Source organism: Clavelina lepadiformis, chromosome 6 (genome assembly GCF_947623445.1).
Source record: "Clavelina lepadiformis chromosome 6, kaClaLepa1.1, whole genome shotgun sequence".
Classification (NCBI taxonomy): Eukaryota; Metazoa; Chordata; class Ascidiacea; order Aplousobranchia; family Clavelinidae; genus Clavelina; species Clavelina lepadiformis.
In genome coordinates, this window is record NC_135245.1 from 16,796,662 (window position 1) to 16,812,567 (window position 15,906).

Below are 15,906 nucleotides of genomic sequence, written 5' to 3' on the forward strand. Positions count from 1 at the left end.
CAATACAAAAGTTGGCTATTGTGTTTGACTGTTCATTGCATTTATGTTTGGTAGCTTATAGAGCCTACTATACGTGCTCATTGGAAAATATGTAGTCTTCGCCATTTTTTAAGGATGACTGAAGATTGAACAAATACCTACTTACTGCTGAGCATTACAAACGTTTTATTAATACTTATTAAGTTATCGTATGTAACGAGCATAATCACAACAAAGAATGACAGGAAAACAAGACGATACAACATTGACCAGACAACATCTATACATGACAAAGCAGGTGAAACTACAATGTAAAATGAAGAATATTTCCCGTGTTCGGCCGTATCTTATGTTTTCTTTTCGGGGAAAATATCGCAATAGAGTCATTGTTATTCTTCAGTTTATATGAGAATTCAAGATTCATAGTGATGTATCTTCATCACTGTCACTTTCCTAAAAATATGAAAAATGACACGAAAAATAATACACAGTACACAGCTTGCACAAGATATTTTAGTTTATCATTTATTCATTTGCCACATGTCTTAATTACGTTGGGTCCAAATAATGCGTTTGCTGCCGCCACACCATCATATGGTGGCGCTGTTCCACCAAAGTCTGACGGCAAGAAGTCACGTGAAAATTCATTGAAAAAAACTTCCAACTCTTCACCATAGACGTGAACCTGCACACATTTTGTTATGAAATTGCATAACATACTGTAGTTACACTACGTAGTAATTTCTAATCTACTGCATAAGCCAGTTCTATTCAAACAGCTGTATTGCACAGTGCACACTTATGTGTGTTGTATAACTTACCAGTTTACTATAGTGAGGTACGTCTCTGCGAAAGAGTGTTTCAAGAGAAATACGAAAAACTCGTGTAAGTTGAAATGATATGTTAAAGATGTCTGATGCGAAACGCAAAATATATTGTATTCAACAAGATTCCGTACAGTACGTTGTACGTAAGAAGTTTTTTTCAGGAAGAATGCGACACTTTAGAAAGACCATTGGGCAATAAGACAACTTGAACAGTGTTGAATTAAACAGAACAAACAACCATCTTGCAGAATTATTAAAGTCAGCCATTGTAATTTTGCAGTAGGCCACACATATGCAAATGTCTCAAGAATGGCTTTTACATTTACGTTTTACGCCAAGCGTGACGCAAGCCGGCGAGCTAGATAAGTTATATCAACGTGAAATACGATAGTCAGACACTTTCATGCAGGCTACGCCTAGCGTAAGATATACAAAGTCAAAGTCGTTTAAAATTGAAAAAAGTGAAAGTATCGGCTTAGTTATTAAACAAAGGTTTTTCAAGCACCAATACCAGGAAAATATAAAAAATAATTTGAAGATAATTGCGCGTGAAAAACTGATAACTTAAAATTGAAATTTTGCTTAAAAAAACGTTAAAAACTTTGAAAATACTGTATAATTATTTTAATTAAGTCTGATTAACTGATTAAACATCAAACTGTAAATTACACGTAAAACTATAGGATATATGCAGAGTTAATTATATAGATACAAATCATCATCACTTACTCTTTCAAAGAGTTTTGCTCGAAGATAAGGCTTAATAAAACTGAATGCTTTGGCGAAGTACCAAGGCTGACGTATGCAGTGGATCCCTTTAAAACGACATGGAAAGGAACCCTGCATACAAGATAAACGGTGATCTTGTGAAAGACTTTCTTATTAGACTGTTAAAATATCACGGTCGTTAAACTTTCACTGAGCAACATTTTTTCATAGCTAAATACTCAATCTTCACTTGCAACATGTCGATCATTTGTTTGTATTCTGCTATGCTGACTGCTGCCACTTGTCCAAATGTGTAGCCACTGAAATCTTCGATGATACAGACGCCATTAATTTGAGTTTCACTGCTTTCCAAGAGCTTTTCGAGAATATACACGAAAGACTGCATGATCTGCAAGGACAAAGCATCGTGACGTTTTTGTTTGTCCAGAACTGTAGATACATTTTAATTAGTGTGTTTTGTGCGCCGGTTCAACTTGAAAAAGTTAGCCTACTTCTGTAAAAGGTCGCAACAGTGGGTCCCAGGTTTCAAAACGAAAAAACATGACAACGCGTCCCTGCAAAACAAAGTACAATATAGTAGTAACGATTTGCACTAAAGCATGCATTATTGAAACATATTCTAACCCACCGCATGTATTCAATTCACGTTTAAATCCCAGTAAGTACAAGCACATCCACATCATCAGTATGAAATATTAAAAATATTACAAAACGATTCTCAATTTAAACTTTTAGTTAAAACTGCTTCCATATCAAATACGCTAACAAAATTTCACTTTTGCGTCACGTGAGGGCAGCACACCCGGTTGACCAATCTCCATCGAGTGACGCACTTCTTTCTGCGTGATTGAGCTGACGACCTCTGGATACTTGAGACGATAACCAACATAACCTCTCATGAGATCATAAGCTCTTTCTGCGTCGTATTTTCTCGCTCTCAAAAACTTCACCATCACGTCATCCGGTTTTGCTCTAAACGTCGTCACCACACGGTCGGCTTCTTTTTTTTCTTCATCACTTACCAGCTTTGCTCTGTAAGCAGAACATATACTCGATGGGTCCGTCATGGATTGCACTTATTGACTGCTCCGTTGACGTAAAACTACATGAGCTTTGATCATTACCAATTTTTATAAACCATCTTCTGGTCGGTAAATCCGGGACATGCTATTGGAACTGTTCTCTGGGATATTTAAAGCTACCGACTGTTCTTGTTATAATTTCTACTTCGCTGAACAGTGTGTGTGGTTATTTTCTGTTGATTTACCAAGTCTGTTTGGCCTGGCCTTTTTGCCTGTAGGTCTGTAATCAGCGTGCATCGTTAGCGCGTGTTGAAGTCAGTTACTCGATACTCACTATTTACTGTTCATAAGTTGTTCCACAAGAAGATTATTATGTGTCATAACAGTTTTGTGTCATAATTAGTTAATTGTTTGTTCTATTTGTGTTAATTAGGTATATAGTCATCTTTCAGTTAAATTGTGACGGTTACGTCACGAGTCACGAATTGTTTTCGAAATGCTTGAAATTTTATTTTGGGATCTTGCAATTCAATTGTTGACCGGACTTGAATTCTCCTTAATGACGTCAGATAAATTACCTCGCTTGAACTGGTGCTTCACATTTAAATACCGATGTAATGTTTACAATCTTTCTTTTACTGTCTTCGATTTCATTTGTTACCAAGCGCAATGTAACATTCAGTAATCTTTGCCCGAAGGTGAAAACCTTCGTGTTTCATAATAAATAAAAATGGGAACTTTATTATTTAGTAATATGCATAGACAGAATTTAAGCAACTAGCAGCATAGTCACGCCGTTTGAGAAATGAGAACTCATATCGTCGAAGCAGAAGTAAAACAAGTCATCAGCCATCAATCGTCCTCGCTCATATTCCAACAATAGCCGCCAGTGTACGCGCCTACGCGGTCTTTATGACAGATATGCTTGTTGTGTAATACTTCACACAAGTAATACACAAACGAAGTATGAATTTGTCATAAAATAAAGCTCAAATAACCTTATTTGCGAAAGGTTCACAACATTAGTGCATTCAGGGATTTTATGCAAGCTGCAACATACGTTTCTTTTTTATATGTATGATACAAATAGGCCTACTGTACCGTACTTGCGGTATGCTACCAGTGTAAAAATATAACATTATACCTTTCATCGATGAGCGATCGAAGTTCAGCGATTTCCCTTTGCTTATTTTCTTCTGTTTCATTAAGCTCCTTCGCTGCCTTCGTTTAAAGAAATAACTGATTGACCTTCTAGTAAAACTTACTAACCACGCAAAGCCCCAAGCTTACCTTCTTTACCGTATGTACGGGCAGCTTATTATTCCCAGCAATTGGACCGTGATCTTTGACGGTCAAGGTCTCTTCATCGGATAAGGAAAGACGGCGAAACGATCCGGTCTGTTAAAGTACAACTTTGAAAACCTCACGTCTGATTTAAATGAAAACACGTTGTACAAGTAACACAAAATTTAGATGGGACTGCTTGATTGCTCTTTTGGCAGAGAAATTCTTTGCTTACAGTACTGTACAGTATGACAATCGGCAGCGTGGAGATGAACTCTTTTTAGTCTATGGACTAATTTGTACATTGTTTTGTAATCTTGAATTTCAAGCCGAATTACTGGTAATACATATTTTGCCTGTACTGTACTTGCAAGTGTATCTATATTCCTTCTTATACTAACCTCATTAATGACGGCCATTTTCTGCCCTTGCTCAGCAAATGTCAACAATGGATTGAACTGACGTAGTCATACAGACTAATGAACTCCTTAATTTATCCGGCGCTGACCTAATTTCATGCAAATAAAAGCGCTTTGTGACGACTGACGACATAGCCCGGCACGAAAGTCGATTAAAAATATTGGTTTTGCGTCGTGGTCACTCAACGACAGAAGGGCAGAGAAAGCGATGCATACAAAATTCTATATCCTACTGTACAGTGAAGATAAATCCTTTAATACCGCTTTTATTGCTACCGTTTGCTTCCTGCATTTTTAATACTTTAAAATGATTTTTTCCACGCGCATAAAAACGGTATTCAGTTTAAAATGCAAATAGTCGCAGATTATTATTTTATCTTGTTCTATTATTATTTTATCTTATCACTAACAAAAAACAACTTCGGGCAGATCAGTGATTTACATTCAAATTAAAACATGAACATAAGAAGTTTAAAACCTAGTACAGTAGCTAAGTGTTTTAATTAAATATCCTGCTTTGCTTCAAATTTGCTTTAAGGTTTTCAGCAATCCTACAAACTTTCTCCTAAAAATTACTCAGTATTCCCAGTACAAAAAAGCATAGGCTACCACAAAAATTTCCATTACAGAAATAGCTTGAACTACAGGTATTGAACCATATCTATACAACAAGTCTCAAGGAAGCGGAAAGTAATTTGCGTTGTAAAGATCATTGTTTGTTTCATCATAATTTTTCTTTAAAAATCCAGCATGATCCATTACAAGCAGTTTTCATCCACCAGATACTGGTGCTGGACACAACTTTCATACATAACCTTCATAGTTGTTTGCCTGCACCTCATAAGGGCTTCAATGAATATTGTCTACCTGTGCTACTTGTCCAACCCATTACAGCTACAATTTAATTCCCAATATCTCTGCAAATTACCCTCAGTACATAATTAAAATTTATTATATTTTCCAAAGGTGTTTGCCATCGTTGGACACCAAGACAGTAAAAACCACTTCTGCTAATTTCTATGCTCCACGATCTGTTTGCCGTCCTGACCTTCTCAGAACGAGAGAAAATTATACGAAAATAAACAATCCATCTATATGGTATGTTGCATGACGACAACATTCAAGCAAAAGCTGCGGTTACAGATGAAACCATTTCTCTAAATACGCTTCCTGAGTACACTTCCTAGATCTTTGCAACGTAATATTATTTCCAATGATACCAGCATAGGTATTAGTACGTTATTTGAAATGAATTATTATAGGGTAAAGTTTATTGCTATTGTTGAGTTTCTTAACTGTGTGTTATGTAATGCTGGAATCGCAATTAACAACCTTACAAGTGTTTGTTTCAAACAATACAAGACAAATGCGTTTATTAATCACAAAAGCAGATTTCCAACAAATCCGAGAAATGCATCGTTAATTTAAAACATTTTTATTTGTTTAGCGGTGAAACTCACCGTGAAAATAAAACAAAAGCGTGACGACAGGTATTTGCTCAAGTATGTCCATAACAAAAGAAGCTTCAGTGTTTAGAATGGGATGTCGCGGTAGCATCAAATTTCTGAGCAAGTACAATAGCCGGAATGGGAAAAATCTGAAAACAATAAACTTTGAATATTTTTCCCTTATAATACGATCGTGCAAAATTGCATTACTTGAAAAGGTGTGATGGACAAAGAAATCTTTTAAAGCTATGGTTAATATCTAAATTCTAAAGTATTTAAATTTATAATTTTTGAAAAGTATTTCTTTGCTAAACGGCTTTTGTATGAAGGGTTATATAACAAAGGTGGGTTCTACTATAATTCTATTACTACCACTAAACCATAGCAAGAACAAACTTAGAAAAATTGAATTGGTTGGCTTTTATTGAAATCATTGCACAAACAACATAACACATGGAACAGATAAAAACAAGGTTCGCGAACTAGCATAAGTGTTGCAAACGCATTACATGCTGGAACTAAATCATTACCTTGTTAGACAAACACTGCTTTAAAAATGTTGGTAAGCGCAAGAGGATGCTGCATCTACGAAACAAAAGTTATAGTCAATAATCTTTATGCAATCCCTTATACAGTATAAATTGTTTTTGTTTGTGCATTGAAATTTAGTTGCAATATTTCTCTCACCTTCAAAACCCTGAGTTAAGTTTTGGTTATTCAAATAATTTCTGGGCGTTTACGTTGTAAAGATCATTGTTTGTTTCATTATAAGTTTTCTTTAAAAATCCAGTATCATCCATTACAAGCAGTTTTCATCCACCAGATACTGGTGCTGGACACAACTTATAAACAGACAAAACAGATAAAAACAAGGTTCGCGAACTAGCATAAGTGTTGCAAACGCATTACATGCTGGAACTAACACATTACCTTGTTAGACGAACACTGCTTTAAAAATATTTGTAAGCGGAAGACTATGCTGCATCTACGAAACAAAAATTATAGTCAATAATCTTTATGCAATCCCTTGGCTTATACAGTACAAATTGTTTGTTTGTGCATTGAAATTTAGTTGCAATATTTCTCTCACCTTCAAAACCCTGAGTTAAGTTTTGGTTATTCAAATAATTTCTGGGCGTTTGTTGCTCACTTTACTCCGGTCTGACGTGACCCGATGCACTGCCCGTAAGGTTATGTTCCTCTTGATCGTACAAGACGGACATGATTGACTTCGAACTGCTGCTCGTTGATAATTATAATCCGTTCGACATTTTGTCACTCAGAAACGATCTCAAAAGTTTTAAGAATTGTCGGACAACACTTAATGATAAACAAACCGGAAATGCGGTTTCTGGTCGCGTGTCGATTTTTTAAAGGTTTTCCCGTTCAGCTGCCGACTTTGAAGTTTATTGACTCATTAACATGGAAACTGTTTCCCGATAAGAAAACGGTGTCCTACCAAGGTCGGTCGCTTTCGTCTCGAGCCTACTGAGCTCGATCGTTACCTTGTATCACGCTAAGCATAATTACACGCAGATAAACGGTGGTTCTGGCAAAAGGTGGACTTTATTAAGCAATTGGATACTAACTTAAAAGCGGTTCTTACATTTGTTCTTTTATAAAGCAGATGTTTTCCCTTTCCTACATTTCCTATTTTCTTCATAACAAAGAACTGTTGCGTTAGAGTCACCACAGAAAACATTGTTTGTTGTCTTTTTGTTTTGAAAATGCCGATATATAGACAAAAAAAATTTAAAGTCAATTAAAGTCACAATTTTTTGACAAATTCTTAAACTTTCCTTAAAGCCTTCTTCTTAAAGATTTGATTCTAAATGCTTCCCCACCTTAAATTCGTAACATCCAAATCAAATTATTATTTATATCTAATTAATATTTTCCCACTAAGTATCAGCATATTCAGTGTTGTTTTTTCAATAATGTATTTAATTTCATGCAAACAGTAAATATTTTAAACTTGAAGTTTTTTAAATTTCGTAACAAGGATTACTGGAGGACAACAACCGCATAAGTGTGACAATTCACAGGTTGAAATGCCCCTTTTTGTCGCCACGTCATCTATATGTACAGTTCACACTTTTGTAACTTCTTTGGAAGTTTAATTGACGAAATTAGCGACCAAACAACTGTGATAAGTTCAGATAGCGTTTCCTGCTGTGAAGGTCTCAATCCAGCGACATATGAAAGTCCACCGAAAATGAAAGAATATTTAATGAACCAACTATAGTTTGGGTTTGAACTTAAAGTTCCTCCAAATGGAAAATTGATAAAGTAATTGTCGTTTTGATTACTGTATATCTATAACAAACAGTGACTAAACCTATGATGACAAATGTTCAGTTTAAACAGTTCTGTTAGCCAATAAATATGCCAACCACAACATTTATTACTATATTCACGCTTTTTGTTTAGAAATAATATTTCATGTTTATATGTTAATATTTCAAACATGCTTCATTTATTAATAGATTTTAAAACATAATCTCTGTCTTCAACAGGCAAATTTTAAAAGCTATTGTATTATAAATTGCTTCTAATTGTTGATATAAAACATTTACACTATGTGAATGAATGAAAAATATTTTGTATTTAATATACTGTAATTCTAAAATGTTATTATTCATAAAAAGTCAAAAGAAAAAGATGCAAAATAAATATCAAGTTATTTTATGTTATGAATGTTGCAGGGCTTCTTATTTTTTTTACCAAGAACAGATCTCATGTTAACTATTGCTTTACTTTAAAGTCAACAAATCTTGGAATAAGTCTTACGATTGTATTGTGGAATGTTGGAGCGAAAATTGCTGTTGGTCATCAAGAAACGTAAATAACTGGTGAAGACAAAGAAGAAACAAAAACACAAGTGAACGAGAGTTAAAGAGGGAGAAAAGTAAAAGAAATCTTGCACAAATACAAAGACAGAAAAGTGTACCGATATCATTTTTTACCAATAACAATGGAAACCTTGTGCATGTACCATTCCCGACGTTATAAAACGGAGTTGGAGAAATATGATTTAGAACGTTAAATTGTGTATTATGTGTGCTAGGTTATGGATGAGCTCGTTCTCCTGATAGCTTACAGGTTGCCAGAAACCTGAGTGCACCACTCGACATAATCGTAAAAACGGATTGTATTTGTAAATAAAAAAGGTTAAAAATAAGGAAAAAATCTTTATAATAAAGATAATGTGGATTACATTCCGAGCAATGAGTTATACTTGATCAGAATATCTCAAGCAAATGAAAGGTAATTTACGTCGGAACAATCATCGTTTGTTTCGTCGTAATGTTTTTGAAAAGATCCAACATCATAGGCACAATCTTGCGCATTTCCGAAATTACCTTGAATTGGTGCTGAGTAGTATCCGTCGTCATTGTAAGGCAATGAAGGATTGTAGCGTGGAACCTGTTCCGGTGCTGTAAATGGTGGGTAAGTGAAATCATCTTTGGCTTGCATAAAGTTAGTTTGGATCGCAGGTCCAGCAGCAGCTGCTCCATAATTCGATGGAGCAACGAAAGACGTACCATTTGACTGATACGTACTACATTTATATGGTGCTTGATTGGAATCATATTGTGATGGAACCGCTAAATTCCATCTTCCAAGTGAGGCGACCGGTGCACTGAAATTGCTTGTTTCAAGGGCATCTACACTCAATGATTCCGCTCTTGAGTTATAGCAAGTTGCTGGCTGATTCAATTCCATTGATGTCGCAGTCGAGGACTCCGATTGTGGAAAGTTAAACCCATTTATTGGAGGTGGAAGCGCTGCTTGAAATGCTTGGTATTGTGGTTCAAAGTTTGTTGGCTGGGCAGAGCTGGTGATACGAGGATCTTTTCGTAAAATTTGGTGCCTTTCAGCAGTTTCTTCACTTGGCTGTTGTGTGGATTGTCCCTGTCGTTTGGCTTCATGTAATGATGGGCTGTTTTTCCACCGTTTGCTTCCTTGATAAACTGGCAAGCAGTCGACGATCCTTGGGTGGGAAATATTAAACACCGGAGCAGCTTCCTGCTGTGCACTGGACGACTGTGCATTTCTGGTTTTGCCTCCGTTTGTTCGAAAACCCCTTGCGAATGGATTGTTATCCACCTTGAGCTTTGTTACCTGCGTAGCAAATAAAATTAGAGAACATTGCTAAAGCATTCTGCTTACGTGTGGAGAATAATATATATTTACCCTTTTCTTGCTATCAAAATTATTGTGTCAGTATCTACCAGATAATGGTTATTCTCCGTACCTCCTGGTTCTGGTATGCGGTGACTGTGATGAACATGGTCTGCGGAAAACTGAATGTTGACCTCGGTTGAAGATGAAGAGTGCTGACGTCATCACTACGCACCACATGAATGCGAGGTTGGTATCGATGCATGGAGTGGATTAAAAACTAAATGGAGTAAACATACTTGGTTCAATCAATTCATTGAGTTTGGGTATCGAGATATCTTCAAGGTCCAGGTTAAATCATTTCATTCAATGCAAAAACAACAAAGTATTTCGTTGTACCTTTCCAACAGTAGAATGTCCGCAAGAGTTGGTTAGTTTCACTTTGTGAAAAGACACAATTTCTTTCATCCAGTCTTGGCCACTAGCGGGCGATGTGGGGTGCAAGTAAAATCTTTGAGGAACTTGCGGTTCACCTCGACCCGCTATCGCCCAGCCTCCATTCTAATAAACATAAACGCTCAGGTTTCCATGTTAGGATTGAATTAGAGATTTACATCCTAATAAATGGAAACGACATGACTTTAAGCAATAAATGTAACACCAAAAATCTCACCTGAAACTTATATCTGTGTTGATCAACGCTGACGATGTCCATGAGGACACAATACTTTGCCTTTTGATCCATACCAGAAAATTTCACCCGATAGCCTGGAAACATGCGTCTATAAAAGAAAATAAATCCGTAACTTATATTGATTAAGCTTCTTACTGGGGTAAATAAAACCGCAGTCAAATCCGATCAAACATTTAATAACCATCAAATGAATGAAAGTTTATGAGGAAAATATAAATTGACATAAAAAAATTTTAAAATTGTTTTTTTTATCGAAATTTTAATTACCTGCCAGGTTTTGTTACAATCATTTCTGTCTTTGCTGCCGAAAAGCTTTCCCATAGTTGCAAATCCTGAAGTTCAACTCTGAGGCAAGGGTCAAGAGGTGACACAACAGCCTGTGCAATTGGTGACGAGTAGGAGATGCCATGAACGGATGATGACGATGCAACTACGAAACAAACGTCATAGTCAATAACCTCTATGCAATCCCTTATACATTACAGGTAGTTTGTTTTTGCATTGAAATTTAGTTGCAATAATTCGCTCACCTTCAGAACCCTGAGCTGCGTTTTGGTTATTCTGATAATATGGGAGCGTTTGTTGCTCACTTAACTCCGGTCTGACGTGACCCGATGCACTGCCCGTAAGGTTATGTTGGTCTTGGCCGTACAAGGCGGACATGATTGACTTCGAACTGCTGCTCGTTGATAATTCGTTCGACATTTTCTCACTCAGAAATGACCTCGAAAGTTTCAAGAATTGTCTGACTGCACTCAACGATGACCAAACCTGAAATGCGGTTTAGGGTCGTGTGTCGATTTTTTATACGGAATTCGGCGTTCAGCTGCCGACTTTGAAGTTTTAATGACTCATTAACATGGCAACTGTTTCCTGATAAGAAAACGATGTCCTACCAAAGTCGTTTACTTCTCGTCTCGAGCCTACTGAGCTCGATCGTTACCTTGTATCACGCTAAGCATAATTACACGCAGATAAACGGTCGCTCTGGCAAAAGGTGGACTTTAATAAGCAATTGGATACTAACTTGAAAGCGGTTCTTACATTTGTTCTTTTATAAAGCAGATGTTTTCCTTTTCCTACATTTCCTATTTTCTTTATAACAAAAAACCATCGCATTGGAATCACCACAGGAATCATTGTTTGTTGTCTTTTTGTTTTGAAAATGCCGATATTGGCAAACAAAATTTCACAACTTGGTAAAATGAAATTTTAATTTTGTAGTTATAAAATATGATTTTTTCAAACTATATTACATCTTCATGCTCTTAATATTTGAATTGCTTCTGTTGCAATATACAGTATACTGAAAAGTAGAAAATGTTTTTATTTCAAAGTAGCCTACACAAGATCAATCACTCTTTTTATCTAAAAGTCGGAATATTCTAAACTAACATAATAACAAGCAAACTCACATATTTTTGATAATTTCTTAAACTTTCCTCAAAGTTTTACGCCAAACTATCTAAATCAATCTCAAGCATTGAAATAATTTTTGCTGATCGTTCTTGTGTTGCGATGGGGTCATTCAGAAATTGTATATAGTATTTACGCCTCTTCTATATACAGTGTGAAACTAAATATCAAGTCAAAAGTTTCAGTTATATCGTTTCATTTCACTTCTTTTCAACTCAATGATTTTGATTATGGAATATTTGATAAGGAAATTATTGTACAAGCTATACACTATTGTTTCCATTGAAATAAAACATGCTAAAATTACTATACTTGATTACAACCTATTTGCAGCAAAACTTGATTAATTTTGGCTATGGAAGCTAACAAATGGAATAATTTCAAATCATAGAAGGAAAGCATAAGAACATAAGAAAGCAAACCGCAACTGTTAAAACCGCACATGTTTATGTGTTCGGTCGATTGTTTTGATTTAAAAATAAATGTTTCAAAAAATGTCATTGTTCCGTCTTTATCAAGTCGCGACTTACTTTTTAAAAAGGGTGAACGATTCAAACATGGCTCAAATTCCTTTTTTAAAGATGAATTTTTTAATGATACATTAAATAAAGTTAGTTCTAACTATTTCATTAGGTAAATTTCATAATATCTAAATCAAATGATTATTTGCATCTAATTAAAACTTTTCCCACTAAGTATCAGGATATTTAGTGTTGTTTTCTCAATAATGTATTTCAATTCATAAAAACAGTAAATATTTTAGGTAAATTATTTTCTTACAGAAACTTGTTAAAATAACGAGCACGCGGCAGCCTAACTTTCTGTTTTTGGAATTGCCAAAGACAATTACCTTATCCTTTTCCTGTAATTTGAATAATTTTAAGTTGAAACCAAACGTAATTTGATCGATTATCTTGGCTGTAACAAAGAGCTTTCGTTTAACCTTAGTTTTGAAAAATCATGCCGGTTTGATGCTTTCATTGAGGAAAGTTATGTAATTCTAATCCGGTTCCATTAACAGCATCTGTTTCTAGTCGAATTTCGCTGTTACTTTAAAAAAATCTTTAAAATTGATTATGCTACGATGAAGAATGTAGTTTGTTCATATAAAGGAAGCATGTTTATTCATAGAGATCATATGGCTTGTAAAACTTGGAAAATTGTGAAGTTTTCCTTTTTCTTTGGTATCCACAGCAGTCATGTTCGCGCGAGGAATGTCGCAAAACTTTATATCGTACAGGACAATGCAATCGTGGATAAAGTCTGCGTTGTTAAAGTATGAGGTGTTTTCCAAACGATCAGTTTTCAAACTGCTTCATATAACAATATAGTTTAACATTACACCGCTACAAAAATTTAGTGGGTAGAAATTGAAATTATTGCTGAATTATTTGATGACAGAGCATTAAAAGATTTTTGCATTAGTTATAACAAAAAGCGTGAATATAGTAAGAAAGTTTATGGCTGGCATATTTATTGGCTAACAGAACTGTTTAAATTGGAATCTTGCCATCATAGGTTTAGTCACACTTTATTAAAGATATAGAGTAATCAAAACGACAATTACTTTATCAATTTTTTATTTGGAGGAACTTTAAGTTCACACCCAAACTATTATGGGTTCTTTTAAATATTCTTTCATTGTCGGTGGACTTTGTTGAGTCGTTAGATTGAGACCTTCACAGCAGGAAACGCTATCTGAATTTATCACAGTTGTTTGGTCGCTAATTGCTCAATTATACTTCCAAAGAAGTCGCAAAAGTGTGAACTGTATATATAGGTAGCGTGGCGACAAAATGGAGTCATTCCAACCTGTGAATTGTCACACTTATGCGGTTGTTATTCTCAGGAAATCCTTGTTGCGAAATATTAAGTTATCGAATATCATAATTCTTCTACAAGATCTTCGGTCATAAAATACATGGCTCGTCAATCGAATTCTAACGATCTTCAACTTTACCCAGATCTAGTTCAGCAGCATCCAACTTATGCGTTTAATGCAACTTACCGGGATTCATCAAGATGGTTCACCCAGGAGAATCCTGATGCGGATCCATACACAAGAGTAGTCGGACAAGTATCTGAAAACGTCATCCCTCCAGCTGATCGTAACATATAGAATTTGATCTTCGCGACTGGGAGCTGTGGAATAAATTTTCAACTGCAGGAACAGAAATGATCGTTACAAAAGGCGGAAGGTAAGCTGAAAATTGAACACAATTTCACATTTAGAACACTAAAAGCGATCATATGCATAACAGTATGTTGATTTGGTTGATAAATATCATGATCGTTGAAACGAAACGAACACGTGAAACGAAATTTCACAGTTACAAGGTAGTAATTGTTCTTCATCTTTTCAACAGGAGAATGTTCCCTGGATATCGAGTTCAGTTTTCTGGTATGGACCCAAACGCACAATATTGTGTTTTAATGGAAATGTCCAGACTTGATGAGCACAGATACAAATTTCAGGTAGAAAACGTTTTTTGTCTGTCTGTCTCCAGTGTCGTATTATACCTCGATATTAATTATAACTTTTTCTTCAGAATGGCCAATGGAATATAGCTGGTAAAGGCGAACCACACGTTCCTAAAACATTTTTTCTGCATCCAAACTCACCAACAAGAGGACAGTTTTGGACGAATGAAGTCGTCTCTTTTCATAAAGTGAAGCTGTCAAACTATTGCGGAAATCCAGATAAGGGAAAGGTAAAGTCGAATACACAACATAGATGATCGTGAGTTGTGCTGCAGCAACAATCCTGACCGCATTCTATTTCATACATACAAGTTTTAAACCTTTCTGTACCAATGACTATTGAAAACAATATATTTTTTCAGTGACCAACGTCATTCTTTTCTTATTTGCAGTTTTTGGTGAATTCCCTACTTACTTTATCAGCCACGTATTCACGTTGTACGGACTGATGACGTCAGCAATATTCATTTTCAACGGATAACCAGTTTCAGTTTTCAGCAAAACTGAGTTCATGACTGTAACAACTTATCAAAATCAAGAAGTGAGTTTTTTCACAATCTCTAATGTGTAACAAATGTATAAAACTGTTTAAGATGAATTGTTGTCAGTAATGTCTATTGATGGAAAAGTGTTTTCATGCATACACAACTCATGTTCTGTCTATTTAATATAAGGCAACAAAGTTTAAAGTGCAGAACAATCCATTTGCAAGGGGATTTCGTCCTGACGGTGGTAAAACAAAAACTGCAATGAGGGCTTCCAGCATATCATTACATGAAACCAAACGAAAGGAACAATCCACACAACAGCGAAACGAAGAAACGGCTGAAAGGCACCAAATTTTACGAAAAGATCCTCGTATCACTAGCTCTGCCCAGTCAATAAATTTTGAACCACAATACCAAGCTTTCCATGCTGCGCCTCCAGCTCCAATAAATGAATTTAACTTTTCACAGTCGGAGTCCTCGACTGCGACATCAATGGAATTGAATCAGCCAGCACCTTGCTATAACTCCAGAGCGGAAGCATTGCGTTTAGCTGCCCTTGAAACAAACAATTTCAGTGCACCGGTCGCATCACTTGAAGGATGGAATTTAGCGGTTCCATCACAATATGATTCCAATCAAGCAACATTTGAGAACAGTACATATCTGTCTAGTACTCTAATGGCACATCTTTTGTTTCTACGATGAATTACGGAGCAGCTGCTGGTGGACCTGTGATCCAAACTGACTTTGTGCAAACCGACGATGATTTCACTTACCCACTATTTGCAACACCGGGACAGGTTGCATGTTACAATCCTTCATTGCCTTATAATAACGACGAAGTTTGTTACTCAGCACCAATTCGAGGTAATTTCGGAAATGCGCAAGATTGCGCCAAAGATGCTGGATTTTTCCCGCAAAATTATGACGAAACAAACGTTGATGGTTACAACGTAAATAGCCTTTCATTTTCCTGGGATTTGCTGATAATTAT

At 35.8% G+C, this 15,906-nt stretch overlaps 3 protein-coding genes across 3 annotated transcripts; 1 reads left to right on the forward strand and 2 right to left on the reverse strand.

Moving 5' to 3' along the window:
- Positions 1–152: 152 nt before the first annotated feature.
- On the reverse strand, positions 153–4,479 carry LOC143462411 (retinaldehyde-binding protein 1-like). Its single transcript, XM_076960569.1, has 9 exons — positions 4,243–4,479; positions 3,848–3,955; positions 3,702–3,778; positions 2,312–2,567; positions 2,027–2,089; positions 1,765–1,923; positions 1,536–1,646; positions 533–664; positions 153–432 (listed from the first exon to the last, which is right to left on the reverse strand). Exons 1-9 carry the CDS (start codon positions 4,258–4,260, stop codon positions 400–402), a joined length of 957 nt encoding a protein of 318 aa, XP_076816684.1. The 5' UTR covers positions 4,261–4,479; the 3' UTR covers positions 153–399.
- Positions 4,480–8,804: 4,325 nt separating this feature from the next.
- LOC143463379 (uncharacterized) lies at positions 8,805–11,285 on the reverse strand. Its single transcript, XM_076961848.1, has 7 exons — positions 11,058–11,285; positions 10,795–10,957; positions 10,507–10,615; positions 10,233–10,394; positions 9,967–10,113; positions 8,985–9,833; positions 8,805–8,822 (listed from the first exon to the last, which is right to left on the reverse strand). The coding sequence occupies exons 1-7, from the start codon at positions 11,230–11,232 to the stop codon at positions 8,805–8,807; spliced, it is 1,623 nt and encodes a 540-aa protein (XP_076817963.1). The 5' UTR covers positions 11,233–11,285.
- A 2,803-nt stretch (positions 11,286–14,088) lies between these two features.
- LOC143463380 (T-box-containing protein 2-like) lies at positions 14,089–15,617 on the forward strand. Its single transcript, XM_076961849.1, is given in 6 exon segments — positions 14,089–14,141; positions 14,310–14,418; positions 14,493–14,654; positions 14,848–14,925; positions 14,927–14,965; positions 15,099–15,617. Coding segments are annotated over 6 exon segments (930 nt in total). The 5' UTR covers positions 14,089–14,118.
- The last annotated feature ends 289 nt before the right edge of the window (positions 15,618–15,906 follow it).

Coding starts and splice junctions, on each gene's coding strand:
- LOC143462411 (XM_076960569.1), bottom strand. Junction 2,568..3,701: donor CGATCGCTCATCGATGAAAG/GTATAATGTTAT, acceptor TTCTGCTTACAG/AGCAAAGCTGGTAAGTGATG. Junction 433..532: donor ACGCATTATTTGGACCCAAC/GTAATTAAGACA, acceptor TCATATTTTTAG/GAAAGTGACAGTGATGAAGA.
- LOC143463379 (XM_076961848.1), bottom strand. CDS start 11,232: ATGTCGAACGAATTATCAACGAGCAGCAGTTCGAAGTCAATCATGTCC. Junction 10,958..11,057: donor CGCAGCTCAGGGTTCTGAAG/GTGAGCGAATTA, acceptor TTTGTTTCGTAG/TTGCATCGTCATCATCCGTT. Junction 10,114..10,232: donor GACATTCTACTGTTGGAAAG/GTACAACGAAAT, acceptor TACTCCATTTAG/TTTTTAATCCACTCCATGCA.